The sequence below is a fragment of the Neomonachus schauinslandi genome, chromosome 4 (assembly GCF_002201575.2).
Source record: "Neomonachus schauinslandi chromosome 4, ASM220157v2, whole genome shotgun sequence".
In the NCBI taxonomy this organism is placed as follows: domain Eukaryota; kingdom Metazoa; phylum Chordata; class Mammalia; order Carnivora; family Phocidae; genus Neomonachus; species Neomonachus schauinslandi.
This window is the reverse complement of record NC_058406.1, coordinates 42,303,723-42,320,930: the sequence shown is the minus strand read 5'-3', so window position 1 is coordinate 42,320,930 and position 17,208 is coordinate 42,303,723. Positions and strand designations below refer to the sequence as shown.

Below are 17,208 nucleotides of genomic sequence, written 5' to 3'. Positions count from 1 at the left end.
GGGTGAGGGAGAATATCAGGTGGCTGCTTTTGATCACAAAGATTTATTTCTTTCTTTTCTTTTTTTTTTTTTTTAAAGATTTTATTTATTTATTTGAGAGAGAGAGCACATGAGAGGGGGGAGGGTCGGGAGGGTCAGAGGGAGAAGCAGACTCCCTGCCGAGCAGGGAGCCCGATGCGGGACTCGATCCAGGGACTCCAGGATCATGACCTGAGCCGAAGGCAGTCGCTTAACCAACTGAGCCACCCAGGCGCCCCACAAAGATTTATTTCTGTGTGTACTGTGGTGTGTTCTGGAAAAATAGTATTTCTATTAGTATTTTATCAATGCAGTCATGACTGTGATATCCTAGAGGAGCACCCAGTTTATAGCTGCGAGTCCACAGGCTTATAAATAGTTTAGCTCTTGGGTGCCAAGTGCTCTTTGTGGAACTCCATGAAATATCAAAACAAGTACTGAGGTTTATGCTAAATTAAATACCCTTCTGTACTAGATACTGTGGCAAGAGCTTAGGCCTAGGAGCCTAACTTTGAATCCTGGCCCAGCCAATAGTAATAGCTACGTGGTCTTGGGTAAGGTACTTGAACTTCCCTACGATTGGGTTTCCTCATCTGAAATATAAGAAAATAGTATGTCGACTTGTCATCATTATCATTACAATAGCTGATGTTCATTCCGTGTTTAATAGCTGCTGGACACCATTTAAAGTTCCTTACTTGGATCATCTTATTTAATCCTCAAAACAACTCTGTATGCCAGGAGCTATTCTTATCTTCATTTTACAAAGGGGAAACCTGACGCACAAAGTTTAAATAACTTGCCTCGGTATACACAATTAATTAGAGTTCTCCAGAGAAATAGAACCGATACGAGGTGTATTTATAGAGAAAGAGGTTTATTTATTTATTTTAATTTTTTTAAAAGATTTTTATTTATTTATTTGAGAGAGAGGGAGAGAACACGAGAAGGGGGAGGAGCAGAGGGAGAAGCAGGCTCCCCACTGAGCAGGAAGCTCAATGCGGGGCTCGATCCCAGGACCCTGAGATCATGACCTGAGCCGAAGGCAGATGCTTAACTGACTGAGCCACGTGGCGCCCCGTATTTATTTTAATTTTTAAGAAATATTTATTTATTTTGTGTGAGTGCATGAGTGAGGGCAAGGCAGAGGGAGAGAATCTTCAAGTAGATTCCCCAACCCAGGGCTCAATCTCACAACCCGTGAGATCATGATCTGAGCTGAAACCAAGAGTTGGATGCTCAACCGACAGCCACCCCGGTGCCCTGCGAAAGAGGTTTATTTTTAATTTTTAAAAAAGGATTTATTTATTTATTTTAGAGAGAAAGAGAGAGAGGGAGGAGAGGTGGAGAGAGACAGAGAGAGAAAATCTCAAGCAGACTCCGTGCACAGCACGGAGCCTGAAGTGGGGCTTGATCCCATAACCCTGAGATCATGACCTGAGCGGATATCAAGAGTTGGATGCTCAACTGACTGAGCCACCCAAGTGCCCCGAAAGAGGTTTGTTTTTAAAAATTGGTTCATGTGATTGTGGATGCTTGGTGCATCCAAAATCTGATGGAAGCGGCTGGTAGGCTGAGATTCAGGAAGGAGTTGGACTTTGAGTCCAGAGGCATTCTGTAGATCCAGGAAGAGCTGGTATTGCAGATGAAATCCAAAGGCAGTCTGCTGGAGAAGTCCCTCTTGCTCGGAGAGGTCAGCCTTTTGTTCTCTTCAGGCCTTCACCTGATTGGCTGTGGCCCACCCACATTGTGGAGGGCAATCTGCCTTATTCAGAAAGTCCACCAATTTAAATGTAAAGCTTATCCAAAAACACCCTCACAGAAACATCCAGAATAATATCTGACCAAATACCTGGGTGCCATGTCCCAGACAAGTTGACGCATAAAATTAACCATCACACTGAGCAGCATCAGGCATCAAACATTGGAGAAATATATAAGGGGAAAAAAATCTTAATGCTGAAACATTCTATCCATTATCTTAATTTGTCTAGGAACTGGGAAGATGTTACCAATAGTCTATGATAGAGACTGAATTCCTTGTCCTAACTTACGGAACATCGGTCTCTGGAGTTCAGTATCTTTTAATCCTAGAGTTCGAAAGAACCTTCAGTTCCCTCTGTTTCGGCTTCCCTCCCAAGATGTGAATGCCGTCTGTGGTATGTCAGAAAGACAGCACTTGAATACCTCCAGAAGCAGGCTGTTCATTACCATGGAAAACAGCTGCTGCCACTATTGGACAACTTTAATTATGGAAAACTTGTCCTTTCGATAAACAAATAATATCTGCCCCGTATCTTCCCTTGTCATTCAGAGCTCCTCATAGGCCATCTGTGCCTTTTGCTGTCTGAATCCTCGTGAAAGACCTGAAGTGGCAAGGGGCCTGCGTTCCGCTGTCGAATAGCTGTGCTGTTGGGATCGATGTGGCCCTCGTGTGCCTCTTCTAAATTGGAATTTTGTGGGGGTTTTTTGTTAGAGAAGTATATTTTAAGTTTTTAGTACATGAGAGTAAGTCAGTAGATCAGATTTTTGAGAATTCAGGTGGTGATAGTAAGAATCTTGAGGAGGTAGGGGAGTAAAAGATACTTACACTGACTACCTCCCGTCTGTACATGTCCGTGTGTATATATGCATATATATGTTATTATACCTGGTACATATTATATAGAACCGAGCCAGTCCTTCCTATAATCCTGTGAGGTGGATCTTGTTCGCTGTAGTTTTTCGAGAATGGAGTCTAATGATTTGGCAAGTCTCTCCCTGGTGGAGGACCAGGAATTGAAACCTTTTGGTGTGACTTCAAAACGGATGCTTGTTTTCTGTCAGGCTGAGCTGGGCATGGCTGTTGCAAAGTTGCTGAATGCAGAAGAGCTCCGTCTTCCATGCATCTTGATTTTCCATTAGATCAGCTCCCAGTGTCTGCATAGCTGATAGAAGGAAATTACTTCTGTGTTCATTATATTTTATTTTACCTCTGACAGTTACTTGCTGGACAGAAGAAAAGCTCCCCCTTCTGGACATTTGAATACTATCAAACATTCTTTGATGTAGACACTTACCAGGTTTGTAAACCAGTTTCACCTTTCCTTTCACCCGTAATGGAGACTTGTGTCTTTTATGGTTAAACAATCCCATAATGTGAAAGCTTTTGTATACTGGATGTAGTCTTAAAAAGTAAAGGGTTATTGGCATTTGAAAATACTCTCATCGTAAAAGCTGTAATAATGGAGTTTCAATTTTGCAGTATTTGAATTTATTAAACTTTAAAGAAATCTTCAGTAGACTTCCTGCTGTGTTATTTTCCAGGTCTTTGACAGAATAAAGGGGTCTCTTTTGCCGATACCAGGAAAAAACTTTGTGAGACTATACATCCGCAGTAATCCAGACCTTTATGGTATGTATGCCCCATTTTGCTTCTTTACCGTGTCCTGGTTGAATTCAGGTGAGCCCGCAGGTTGCCTGAAAAGTTGGAGAAGTGCTTTTGGCGGGGCATGCAACATTTTAGTCACCTCTTCTGAACGTCAGTAACAACCTTTGCAAAACATTTTGGGGAAAATGCAATTCTGTGTTACAGTAATGCCGCGATGACAAGTAATTAGTATGTCTTTTGAAAGTCTTCAAATGACACTACAAACTTGAGATGAATTAAGTCACTTTAAGAGGAGATTGTTGGTTTTTTTTTTTTTTAAGATTTTATTTATTTATTTGACAGAGAGAGAGACAGCGAGAGAGGGAACACAAGCAGGGGCAGTGGGAGAGGGAGAAGCAGGCTTCCCGCCGAGCAGGAAACCCAATGCGGGGCTCGATCCCAGGACCCTGGGATCATGACCTGAGCCGAAGGCAGCCGCTTAACCTCCTGAGCCACCCAGGTGCCCCAGGAGATTGTTGATTTTAACTTTAGAGGATTTGATGGTGGGGATAAGTGTGGGAAAGGTATTGTCACACTTACTCATTCGTGTGCTGAGTCCCAGCTGTGCCCTCCGATGAGCTGGCTCCCCTTGGGACTCAGCCAGTGGCACTGGAAGTCTGTAAGAGCGATGGGTGGGGGGATGACTGTTATCCCTCCCCGCTATCTGAGATAGGTGAGAGGTTCACTCAGCGCTCCTCAGGCAAAGGGCTCCCACGGCCGTGACCTCACATGTTTGAAGGGAGAAGAGAAAAGCCAACGGCTCTGGGTGCTTTCTGTGTGCAGGTGCTCTGCAAAAGACTGTGTACGTGGTCACCTTTAATTCTTGCAGCACCCTTTGGGGTAGGTGTCATTATCCCCATTTCTCAATGGGAAGCTGAAGCTCGATGAGGCTTAGGAAAATGTATGCTCAGTCCTAAATAAGTATTAGAGTAACATGTTACGTATTTTGTCCACATGTTGATTATAAGAGGAGAAGGAATTCATGAGGATCTACCAGGTGCCAATGACTGCATACACTGGTTAGTCCTTTCAAGAACACTCTGGATTAAGTGTGATTATCCCTCTTTGCCCTGTGAGGAAATCAAGGCTGAGAGGTGTCAAAACTAAAAAAGTAGAACTAGAACTAGTTTAGTGTTCCATAAAGCCCATCTTTATTCTGTTCGCCTGGTGGTTTTAAGCTACAGAACCTTCTCATCACCTGGCATGGATGTCCAATATTTGGAGCTAGAGAAAGCGGGAACGGCTGCGGGGGAGGCTGGGGAGAGGCTCCTTCCGTACAGCTCCTCTCTGGCAGCACCGGCAGCTCCAGCCAGATGTCGGTGCAGTGCCTGGAGCACCAGGGAGCACCATGTGCAGAGCATGCCTTGGCCTATGCCTCTCGTCTAAGTGTTGCCAAGGCGGTTTGTCTCCAGCTCTCTTGTTCATTCTTCTAGCCTGAGATCTTGAGAGACAGGCCGTGTGTCTAAGTGATCCATGTCATCAGCGCTTGGCACAGAGGAAGCACGCCAAGAAATTTTGAGCACCCTACTTTGTGCTACAGACTGAGGGTTCAAAGATATAGTCATGGTCTCCACCCCCAGGGAGAGAGAAACGAGAGAACGACCATCTGCCAAGCGCCTCACAAGTGCCAAGAGCTCAGCCCTGTGTTACTGTTTTACAGTTTTATTTCCCACACTCCAAGGTAGCCTTGTCTTCCAAAAGAGAAAATGGAAGTTTGGGGAGGATAGCTTGCCCATAGTCACAGAGTTAGCAATGAAAATGACACTAGCAAACAATCTCAGTGCTTACTATGTGCCCTGTTATTGGGGAAGAACCTGTATTAACTCACTTCGTCCTCATGACAACCCCAACGTTATGAGGTAGGTACTCTTATTATCCCGTTGTATGGATGAGGACACTGAGTCATGCAGAAGTCAGTATCGTGCCTAAGATCATATAGCTAGTAAGTGGCTGAGCTCAGTTTTCAAATCAGCACCATGGCTCATAACCCATATTCATCATTCTGTTATGCGGCCTCTCATGGCAAAGCCAGGATTTGAACCCAAAGCCTGTTTTTTTCACAACACTATTAGCCTCATGAGCTCATAGACATGGTTAAAAAAAAAGGGAGGTACTATATAGGTAAAGTGTTTGATAGCAGAGAGGACTGGGCCTTGGAGGGCAGGTGGGAGGCAGTGGTCAGGAAAAAGATGACAGAAGCGCCAGTCTGCAGAATTGGAAGTCAATGAGTTTGACTGCATGTAAACTAAAATATAAAATTTCTACACCACCAAATTAACCATAAGCAAAGTAAAAAAAAAAAAAAAGTAAATAAGCCACAGACCAGAGATAATATTTGTAATTCTCATAAGCAACAAAGGATGAAAAGCAAGAATATGTTTAGAACTCCTACCAATTATAAGAATAAAACCAATTATAAGTTCTAGGGGAAAATGAGCAATTCACAGAAAAGGAAACCCAAATGGCCAACAAATACATGAAAAGATGCTGAGTTCCACCTGTAATCAGGGAAATAAAAACAAAACAAGATATTATATTATGCTTATCATTTTAGCTAACATGTACAAATTGGCTTATCTTCATTCATTCAATTAATTCAGCAAATATTGAGCACTTAACTATTCTAGGCACTGGAGATAGAGCAGTGAGAAAAAATGCTTGTTTTGAGGTAGTTTAGAATCTACTGAGCGTAACAATAAACACATAAAAATAAGTCAAATATATACGCAAGTGATAAATGCCAAGGTGAAAATTTTAAAGGACAGGAAAGTTTGTGTGGGTGGGTGGATTTGAAGTTAAAAAAAAAAAAAATTGGGGGCGCCTGGGTGGCTCAGTTGGTTAAGCGACTGCCTTCCGCTCAGGTCATGATCCTGGAGTCCCGGGATCGAGTCCCACATCGGGCTCCCTGCTCAGCAAGGAGTCTGTTTCTCCCTCTGACCCTCCTTTCTCTCATGCTCTCTGTCATTCTCTCTCTCTCAAATAAACAAAATCTTAAAAAAAATTTAAAAAAAAATTTAAGAGGTGAATTTACTGTAAAGGCCTGGAGGAATTGGGAGCAATCAATGTAGATATCTAAAGGGAAGGCATCTGAAGCCGTGGGCACAGCAAGCACAAAGGCCCTGAGGCAGGAACTTGCTTGGTATGCTCAGAGGACAGCAGAGACTGGTGTGACTGGGCCAGAGGAAAGAGGGGGACCTGGTAGATGAGGTCAGAGAGACATGATGCAGGGGTAAGTTACGTAGAATCATGGTCGCAGTGGACTTCAGCTTTTACTTACATGAGAAGCCATTGGAGGGTTTGAACACAGGAGTGACATACTCTTAAGTCAGATCTTCAGAAACGTTAATACTGAGAGTTGTCAAGAACGTGTACAGCAATGGAAACTTTTGTATGTCTGGTGGGGACGTAAGTGGTATGCGAATGGGAGCCATTTGAAGATGCTCATACCTTACCACTTAGCAGTTCCACTCCTAGATGTATGGTCTTAGAGAAACTCATGAATATAAAAGAAGACATAGAAGAATATTCACTGCAGCAGCAATGCTTATATAGCAGAGATTTGGAAGCAACCACATATTCATCATCAGGAGAAGAGAGACGTGAATTGCGGTGTGTTCATACACAGAATCTGTGGTTTTAGGAATGAATGAGATCTACAAGCATCAATGTGGATAAAATCTCAGAACAAAGATAAATGAAAGAAAGTATGTCGTAGAAGGATGTGAGTAGTATGACCCCATTAGAAAGACTTGAGAAAGTAGCATGATGGGTACACCAGTGTTTGTTTTATCATTCTTTGTACTTTCCTGTATGTTAGAAATATTTTATAATATAAAAATGCATAATGCAAACTAAATTAAGGCTCCCTCCCACCCCACCCCGTAATGAGAGTAGGAATTTGGCAGGAAAGAGGAAGAAAGAAGGCGTGTAAAGCAAACTGGCAGGCCCTGGGATGTGTGGGTGGTTGTGTGTCTCTGGAAGCCGAGCTTCCTGTGTGCACGCAGGCACAGGACGCAGGGACTGTCTGCTGTGCATCATGGTGTCCCCAGCACCCGGCCCAGGGTCTAGGGGACAGTGGGTTCTTACAGGTAATGGCCAATAGGATATGATGTTCTCTGCTTTCTAGTTATAGGAACTATAATACTTTGGCCACTGGTGGTCATATGCTTGGATGGTCTCAGCCCATTGACAACACAGGGTCAGTTTTGTTCATTTGTTCAACAGAGCTTTGGGGGATTTTTTGATTGTTAAATTGTAGGAGGTGTTGTGGTCTTGTTTGCTTGTTGCATCTTTTGTATGGTCGGGACTCAGAATAATACAGTGAACAAGATTTAGTCCGGTAGCAGAGAGCCTGCAGGCTAGTGATTCAGCAGTAATTTGTGGAAAGCACTATTGGTGACTCCTGGCAGCATCCCAGTCCATTGCTTGTGCTCCCGCCTTCGGGAACCAGCCTGGCTTGGAGAAGCGCTAACCCATTTCTGCCAGGCATCTCCCGCAACGCAGTAATTTTCTGAATTTTGTGATATGTCAAGGTGCCTGTAGTTATTCCCAAAAGTGTTGCAAAACATTGGTGAAATTGAAAAATTAATTTCCTAAGATTTATTAGAAATCTCTCATTTTAAAAATTCTATTGGTTCTACATAGTACTTTTTCTAGGTAGGGAGAAACAAGGGTGGCATTCATGAAATCAAGTGAAATAGTGAAAGGGATTTGCAAAGCACGGTATACTCATTCACTCAGTGGGATATTTGATAACCATTAAAAAAAGAATGAGCTGATTTTTATGAATAGCTATGGTAGAATCTCTAGGATATATTAAAGTGAAAATAGTCAAGTACAGAGCAAGATATATATAGATATATATATATGTATGTTATCATCTATATACACACCAAATATGCATTTGTTTATAGGTATATAGAAATCTCTGGCAAGATTCGCCACAAACAGGTTATGGTGGCAAGCTCTGGGGAGGAGAAATGCATAGAGCTAGGGAACAAAGAGAGAGGGAAGTTTATTTTTCTCTGGATTCCCTTTTGTACCTTTTGAACACTGAACTATGTGCATGTATTACTTTTTCATTAGAAAAACAAAGCCTTAAACACACATTACATGTATACACACACCCATGATGAACTGGTAGATTAAATTAACTCTTCCTAAAGTGTTCTGCTCGCCCTACTCTTCCATTTAGACTGCAGAAGGACCTGCCTGATTCATTTTTCTCTGGGCATTAATTAACATTTGGCACTTAGATAAAGGAAGTAACCTTTGCTTCCTGTATCCTGATGGAAAAGATTTAACAAAATGTCCATGATTTTTTGGACGATCCTCTAATTAAAGAAGCTATAAACAAATTAGTGTCTTTATTCACCTAATTGTGGAAGGTGTTTTGGCCTTTTCATTCAGTCTCCCCTATCTTCAATGCACCTAATTGCTGAGTTGTGTGTTTGACCTTTTAAAAAAGAAAATTCCCATTAAATGAGTATTGATTGCATCTAAAATTCATTTTCCCTTGCTTACATGAATAGGGTGAGGGAGAGAAATTACTCTGTAAGTGTCCAGAAGCCAGTGCTTCATTTTCTTGACTGAATTTTCTGGTTTTCTTTGCAGGCCCCTTTTGGATATGCGCCACGCTAGTCTTTGCCATAGCAATTAGTGGGAATCTTTCCAACTTCTTAATCCATCTGGGAGAGAAGACATACCATTATGTACCCGAATTCCGAAAAGGTTGGTGAATAGCTTGACTCATTTGGAATGCTTTCAGTTTGTAACCATGAGTTCCTTTTACTGCGCCGTTGGGCCCCTGTCTCTATGTGCTGCAGCCCTGGCTTTTTGTATTTAAGGATTCAAACATACTTATCATCTCAGAGTTACCACCCATCTATATAAATCTACATAATCTTCTATTGTGGTAAAATACACATACCATAAAATTTACCATTTTAACTCTCTTAAAGTATACCATTCAGTGGCCTTGAGTACATGCACAATATTGTGAATCCACATGTCTTTTGGAAAGCTGGAAGGCAAGGCCAAATAGCAATTGGAATTTATCCAAAGAAAAATGTGCAAAGTAAGTAAAGAGCAGTGTGCATGAAAGTCTCCATTGTAGCATTATTTGTATTATCCAGATGTTGGAAACAATAGGGGCATTGTTATTTAAGCCGTGGTGACTCAACTAGCTGGGTTGGAGCCACTAATTATGAAGCACTTAGAACAATGTGGAAAACTGATAATCCAAAATTATGCCTATGCTGTTGGCAACTTGGTACAGAGAAGTCTGCAAATGGTCAGGGTCTCGAAGGGAGAATGTAGAAAGGAGTTTGTCCTAGGGATGGGCTTGTGGATGACATTGTTTTAAAACTTCCTTTCTTGTGGCAGTATTGGATAATTATACAAATAAAGCAACAGACAACTTTTTAGGGACTTACAGATGACAGCCACCCCCCCAATGAGGAAGTTTGGCTTTGTAGGAGATTGACATTGAAGTGCGCCACTTCCTCCATTCTCTCCTTCCCTCCTTCCCTCCTCTCCCCCACCCCCTCCCCCCGCCCCGCTGCCTGCTTGCTGTCCTGTTTAGAGGCTGTAGATAGACCCTCTAAGAGCACAGTCTCCAGAACCAGGTCACTGGCTTCAAGTTCCAGTTCCATCACTCATTAGCTTCTATGTGTCGGGCAAATTAGTTCATCTCTAGGCCTCAGATTCCTTATCAGTGAAATGGGAATAATAATACCTATATTATTGGGCTCTTGTGAGAATAGAGTTGATGTGTGTAAAGAGATTGGAATAATGCCTTATACAAAAAAGAATTCCTACACAAACACGTATATGTGTGTATAGGGAGATATGCAATTACCTCTGTGTGTGTGTGTGTGTGTGTGTGTCTCCAAGTATCCTCCCTTTTACCTTCCAGGCCCATTTACATGGATTCAGTTACAGCCCCATTTGTCAAATGACTCTGGTTTGAGTTTAACTCAATAAATGTTATTCATGAGATATAGACCCTGCCTTCAAGTTGTTCAATGGTTAAGAAAGACAGGTAAAGGAATATTGTGGTAAGTGGGTTGTATTAATTCCTGTATCAGAGGTATGTATAGGTGTATTGACAGAAGAGGGAATGACCCTGCCTGAGGGTCTGGAAGCTCAGGAGGGTTTTTATCTTTTCTTATCCTTCTTGGCTGGGCAGTATAAGGGAGTCATGATATGAATGTACCAGTAAGATAGTCGTTGACTCTGTCAATAAACATTTTTCCATTTTTTAAAAGATTCATTTATGAGAGAGAGAGTGGGGGGGGAGGGGCAGAGGGAGAGAATTTTCAAGCGGACTCTCTGCTGAGCGCAGAGCCCAACATGGGGCTCAATCCCATGACCCACGAGATCACGACCTGAGCCAAAACCAAGAGTCGGATGCCCAACCGACTGAGCCACCCAGGCGCCCCTAAACATTTTTCCATTTTATGTAAAGATTATACATCCACAAAGTCAGATCCTGCTTCCACCACTTGTTATTTGACCTTGACCAAACCACTTAGCTTCTCTGATCCTGTTTCCTCATCTCTAAAATGAAGATGTAGATTATGTGAAATAATGTATTTACATATCAGTTAATAATAGAAAAGGCTACTTCTTGATTGAGCATTTATTATTTATCAATCAGTGTTCTATTTGTTTTAATTCATTTAATTTTAATAATCTTATAAGGTAGTATACTATGTTTATTCCCATTTTACAGATGAGGAAACTAAGGCAGGGAAGTTAAGTAATTCACTACTCAGGGTTACTTAGCTACAAGTGGCAGAGTTAGGATTAGAGTCCATGGAGTCCACATGTGGGGTCTGACTACATTGCCTGGGGTGCCGTTGTGCTTGCCAAGAGCGTTAAGTGCATCACTCACTGATTTTGCTATGGGAAAGGCTGGTGCCACGGGCTTAGCCACACTTACTGGTTGTCCACTCCAGAAGAGGGCAAACGAGGCCTCTGGAGCCTGGTGCTCCTGGAAGAGGAGGAAGGGACAGTAAAATGCTGAACGTTGCTGTTCTGAGGAACCGCTACGCAGCATTTCCAGCACAGGCGCAGAATTACTTAGTGAAGAAAGCGAATGTGAGGAACATTTCGACCAATTCATCGATGAACTGAAACTCCCTACTTCAGGGATAGAAGGCCCTCTAAATAGCATGCACAGCCAGTAAATCTGTACCCAGGGCATTTTTAATAAAAATTTGCTCAAGAAATCAGCCTCAGCTCTTGTTAGCCGAGGAAAGAGGGTGTGTTCTTCTAGGGGGAGAGTTGGCTTTCGCTTGATCGAAATGCTTGGTATGTTTAAACACCTGTAGTGAGGCCCTCTGAAGTCTTTCAGTTGCATAATGCAGTTGTTTAATACTATGAGTTGTTGGGGCGCCTGGGTGGCTCAGTCGTTAAGCGTCTGCCTACGGCTCAGGTCATGATCACAGGGTCCTGGGATCGAGCCCCACATCGGGCTCCCTGCTCGGCAGGAAGCCTGCTTCTCCCTCTCCCACTCCCCCTGCTTGTGTCTCTCTCTCTGTGTCTCTCGCTGTCAAATAAATAAATAAAATCTTTAAAAAAAAAAAAAAAATACTATGAGTTGTTAGTTACTAAACAAATTATAAAAGCCATAGGAGAGACCACTGGTCATCACCACAAAGACAGTGCTGAAGATTCGTCAATTCAGGACCGTGATTGGGTGCCTACTCTGGGGCAGGTACTGTGCCAGGCGTAGTAAGACACGATCCCATGATCCAGTGAAGCAGGTGGACGTGCTAGGAAATAAGTCCAGGAAGGTATGAGAAGTGCGCTGATGGTAATTCGGACTACCACCTTTGTCTATTCATCCTCAGTGTCCATAGCGGCCACCATCATCTATGCCTATGCCTGGCTGGTTCCTCTCGCACTCTGGGGTTTCCTCATGTGGAGAAACAGCAAAGTTATGAACATCGTTTCCTATTCGTTTTTGGAGATCGTGTGTGTCTATGGATATTCGCTCTTCATTTATATCCCCACAGCAGTAAGTACCACACTTATTCTGAGTGACGCCCTGGGCTTCTCAGAAATTCAGCCGGCGTCATCATTTCTAGCCCAACACTGATGGGCACCTGAAAAATACCCTTTGAATTTAGAAGTTCACCAGGAAGGGGGATAGGGAGCCAAGTGCCTTTGCTGGACCTCCAGCCCTTCGTTCTGAAAGCATTCACCTCAGTCTGCGTGCTGGGGTGTTTCTCCGGCTGAGACTGAGACGCCACGGTGGCAGGGGGTGCCCAGCTGCCGATGGGCTCAGGGGACTTTGTAAGCACAGGTGCCTGGAGTGACCAGATGCCTCCAATAAAGCCCTCCTCTCCCTCCTTTTCTCTCAGGTACTGTGGATTATCCCCCAGAAGGCTGTCCGTTGGATTCTAGTCATGATTGCGCTGGGGATCTCAGGCTCTGTCTTGGCAATGACATTTTGGCCAGCTGTTCGTGAGGATAACAGGCGCATCGCGTTGGCCACAATTGGCACGATTGTGTTGCTTCACACGCTGCTTTCTGTGGGCTGCTTGGTATGGTCTCATTCCTGTCATCTTCCTGTGTGCTTTATTTTTATTTTTTTATTTATTTATATTTTTAAAAGATTTTATTTATTTACTTGGCAGAGAGAGACACAGCGAGAGAGGGAACACAAGCAGGGGGAGTGGGAGAGGGAGAAGCAGGCTCCCCGCTGAGCAGGGAGCCCGATGCGGGGCTCAATCCTGGGACCCCGGGACCCCGGGACCATGACCTGAGCCGAAGGCAGACATTTAACCAACTGAGCCACCCAGGCGCCCCTTCCTGTGTGCTTTACATACAAATGCTGAAAGACCCCAAGCTGTTATTCACAATAATTCCTTTAAAACTGGCTGCATAAAATGAATATTGTTTTAAATAGACTGTCCTAAATGAGAAATGGTAAATTTATGAGAATTTGATGGTAATCTCTGGCTTTACCAAATTTCTGAAATTTGGTTACGATTCAGAGTGTGGCCAGAGGAAGTGGAGCTGGATGAGTGTCTATAATAGGTTGGGGTGCGGGGCTTGGTGGGGGAGTTCTGCCTTTGGATGTCTTTGCTGGTTTTCTGCGCATACCTAGAAAGAGTTTTGAAATTTATAGTTTCATAGGTGGAAAGCATGAGGATGAAGTCAAATTAGGAAAGGGGAGATATTTTTAAGGTGAGTAACGTTTAAAAGAGTTTTTGAGTTCATGTATTTGGGTGTCTTTTTAGGGAGAGCATGTGCTTTTGAGTCAGAAAGGCCCAGATCGGACACCGGCTCTTTTACTCACTGGCTGTATGAGCTTGGCCATGGTACCTAACTTCTCTGAATCTGAACGTCTGAATCTGTAACATGGGCATAGTATTTCCTGCCACATAGGGTTGTTCTGAGAATAAAATAAAACAGTACATATAAAATATTTAACGTAGAACTTGTCCCACAAATACCCATAAATTAGGTCCCTTTCCCTTGACCCTAAGGAGATATGATTTTCTATCTGTGCACATTGTACACAAATATTTCGGTCCATGGCCTTAACAAGGCCTGACACAGGTTTTTAAAGAACTCCAAGTTGAGGAATGTTAAGGTCACTGATGAAGGAAAGGACGTACCCACGGGAAGATATCCATCCATCTCACCCGTGTCCAGACTCTTGGTCAGGTTTTACAGTTGTGGGAGTAAGTATTTCTTTGGCACCATTTGATCTATAATATTTTTGTCTAGACAGCCTGGGTCATGCATAAGATCCCAATACTTGATCATTGAACGAGTCTCATAAAAAGTGCCAGGCACAGAGCTGGTTTACATATACTTTCCACGTGTCTGAGCTTTAAATTCTTGAGACCTCTAGAGGACTGTTGGTTTGATGGCAGAGTGACACCATTAATTTCTGGCACTTGGAGCCCCTGGGCTGATCCCTTGTAATGCTGCTGCGACCCTCCTTGACCCTTCTGTCTGCTGAGGAAGAACATCCTGTCTCACTGTAGCCCTCTCACTGGTGTGTCCCCATGTCTCCCTTGAATTTTCTTCCCTATATACTTAGTTGAGGCATTGATGGAGAAAAGGAAGCAGGAAGAAGTGCTGCCTTGTTCAGTTGTGTAAAGGATCGAGAGGAGCATGGCAATCAGACTTTGGAGCAGGGAGGAGGAGGAGGGGGTGGTGGTGGTAAGAGTATTATTAAGAACCTATTTCATTTGGTGCGCATGGCAGGCTCTTTTACCTCCTATGCCTGTTCCTCCCTTTTGGGATAAATGACACTGACATTGGGACTTACCTGCCCATCTTGCTGCTCAGGAACTTGCTGGAAGAGAGCAATTAGAGGGAAGCAGAAAGAGTACTGCACTGGGCTTAGCACTGCGAGCCTAGGCGAGCACCCTCTCTCAGAAACTTGGCTTTCTCCTCTGTCACGGAGATTCAAATTTTGTGGGCTTTTGTGAGGCTCAGTGAGATGGCTGTGAGAGCCCTTCATATACTGTGAAGGGTTCTTCAGATGTAAAGAAGTTACTAGAAGAGCCCTGTGTCATCTGAAGCTGCCAGGGCCGTTTCGTGTGTGCCTCTTGCTGGCATCTTCCCGCCTCTCTCCAGAACATCTTTCCCATCATACACCTGGTTGGGAAGTTGGAGGAGACAAGGAGGCAGGAGAGAAGGCCTTGCCTGGTCCACTTCCAGGGGGCTCCGGGGAGCCAGGCGCATTGGATGATGGAGCAGGGAGGGAATTGCAGGTGTAGGACCCCTTTCTTGGAGGGGAGGCACAGTTTTCTCCTCCTCGAAGAGGGGAACTATTCCATGATCAGGTGTTTAGCCCGGGGCCCTCTGTGCCTGGGGTTTTGTTCTCCACCCCAGAGCTGGCCTCCTCTGTCATCTTCTGGAGATGTGCAGTGCAAGAGGCTGAAGCAGAGATGAGGAGACGGGGTCTGGTCCCAGCTCCCTCACCCCTGCTTTGGATATTTCCCCTCTCTGGACCCCACCTCCTCACTTAGAAAAAGGAGCTGCAGGAGCATCTTTACTTTTGCAAGGATTGAATGTGCAACGTGAACAACACAAGCCGAACACATGCAAGACATTATTCTTATTGGAAGGGCAGGGAGAAGACTTGGCAGCGGAGGGGCACTGGCTGACCCAGACAGTGTGGCTTCCCACTCTGCCCTGGGGAGCACAGATTGCCATTTTTGCCTCAATGTTCTGAAGCGTATGCCAGCACTCTACCTGCCGAGGGCCCCTCGGTGCTCACGGCTGTGCGCTGTTGGTAGCGGGACACTCCTGGCGGGGATGACGAAGGAAGCCCGGAAGGGTGCGTCCTTGGCTGGCGGGTAGATGTACAAGCCTGTGTTTGCGGGGGTTACTGCTGATAGTTGACCGTCCCGTGCCCTCGCTCTCTGCCAGGTGACACTCCTGGCCTGACTTCTAGAAAACCTGATGGTTCATCCTGACGCCTCCACGGTGCCTATATCTAGACGGGGCGTAGGCTAGGTGCCAAATAGCAGGCCGCTCCACAGAAGAGAAGAACATAGACTTTGGAGCCGGACACAGCGGGATTGAAACCCTAGCTCAGACACAGGGTTGTGTAGCCTTGGGAAAATCTCCATCTCTTTGAGCCTCCACTTGCTCATCTTTAAAATGGGGATAACATTGGGTGCCTGGGTGGCTCAGTTGGTTGAGCGACTGCCTTCGGCTCAGGTCATGATCCTGGAGTCCCGGGATCGAGTCCCGCATCGGGCTCCCTGCTCGGCGGGGAGTCTGCTTCTCTCTCTGAACCTCCCTCCTCTCATGCTCTCTATCTCATTCTCTCTCTCAAATAAATAAATAAAAAATCTTTAAAAATAAAATGGGGATAACATTGCCTATTATTAATGATCTAGTATGTGCCTGGTGCACAGTAGGCACTCCCCAAATGGTAACTGTGGTTGTTACTAAGTATTTGTGGCATTAATGAACTAACGAGTCATAGAATTATAGTTGCCCTTAGAGGCAATTTTTTCTAATCCCTTTGTTCTACACATTAGAAAACAGGCTCAGAGGGGTGGAGTGACTTGTCCAAAGTTACAGTGTGAGTTACTAGCAAAGACAAGTTTAGACCCTGGCCTCTTGGCTCATTCCATCTGATGAGGGCCTCCTCCAGGAGCCTGGAAGAAAGGCACGGCTCCTGCACCATGGGGGGGCGCTTTGTGGCTCTGTGCACACAGCATCGAGATAGCTGGAGGGGCCCAACACTAGCAGCATGGCCCCTGTCCCCCACCCCCTTAAGTTAGGAACGATTCTTTCCCCACCTCAGAAAGCAGGTGCCAGAACGGGCCCTGGGAAGAAGGCTTTTAGAGTTAATAAGATTGCTCTGGGAATGTGACAAGCTAAGGGGGCTCCGCAGCTAGAAACTTGGAAATGGATTGTTGAAGAGTTCACACAGAATAGGAGTGTTGGGGAAAGCTCCAGTGTGTCGTCTTGGTGCCCCCTTCTGGCTGATAGAGAGTAAAGCTGGTGAAATGGTTCTTGATTTGGCTTTTTGTCCTTTTACCTTCCTCATGCCATGACTCCAAGGGAGAGTCACAAGTGTGCAGTGACCCCTGACTTATTAAGGTATTCCCCTTACTTTGAACAACCCAGGTATTTTCCTGGGCTAAAGTCGGATTCTCAGACTTTGAGACAGGTCGGAAGATCCTCTTTATTTTTTCTCCCTCTTCTACCTCTTCCTGATTTTTTTTTCTTTTTAAGATTTTATTTATTTATTTGACAGAGAGACAGATAGTGACAGAGATAGTGAGAGA

At 44.4% G+C, this 17,208-nt stretch overlaps 1 protein-coding gene across 4 annotated transcripts in view; it reads left to right on the top strand.

Moving 5' to 3' along the window:
- The window catches only part of YIPF1 (Yip1 domain family member 1), a 36,693-nt gene that overhangs the window by 5,827 nt on the left and 13,658 nt on the right, over positions 1 to 17,208 (top strand). For all 4 annotated transcript variants that reach the window (XM_021683919.1, XM_021683922.2, XM_021683923.2 and 1 more), the window contains 5 exons: positions 3,000 to 3,080; positions 3,325 to 3,412; positions 9,041 to 9,157; positions 12,286 to 12,452; positions 12,799 to 12,981. In XM_021683919.1, the coding sequence (XP_021539594.1) occupies positions 3,000 to 3,080; positions 3,325 to 3,412; positions 9,041 to 9,157; positions 12,286 to 12,452; positions 12,799 to 12,981 (636 nt within the window). The remainder of the gene's footprint in view (positions 1 to 2,999; positions 3,081 to 3,324; positions 3,413 to 9,040; positions 9,158 to 12,285; positions 12,453 to 12,798; positions 12,982 to 17,208) is intronic.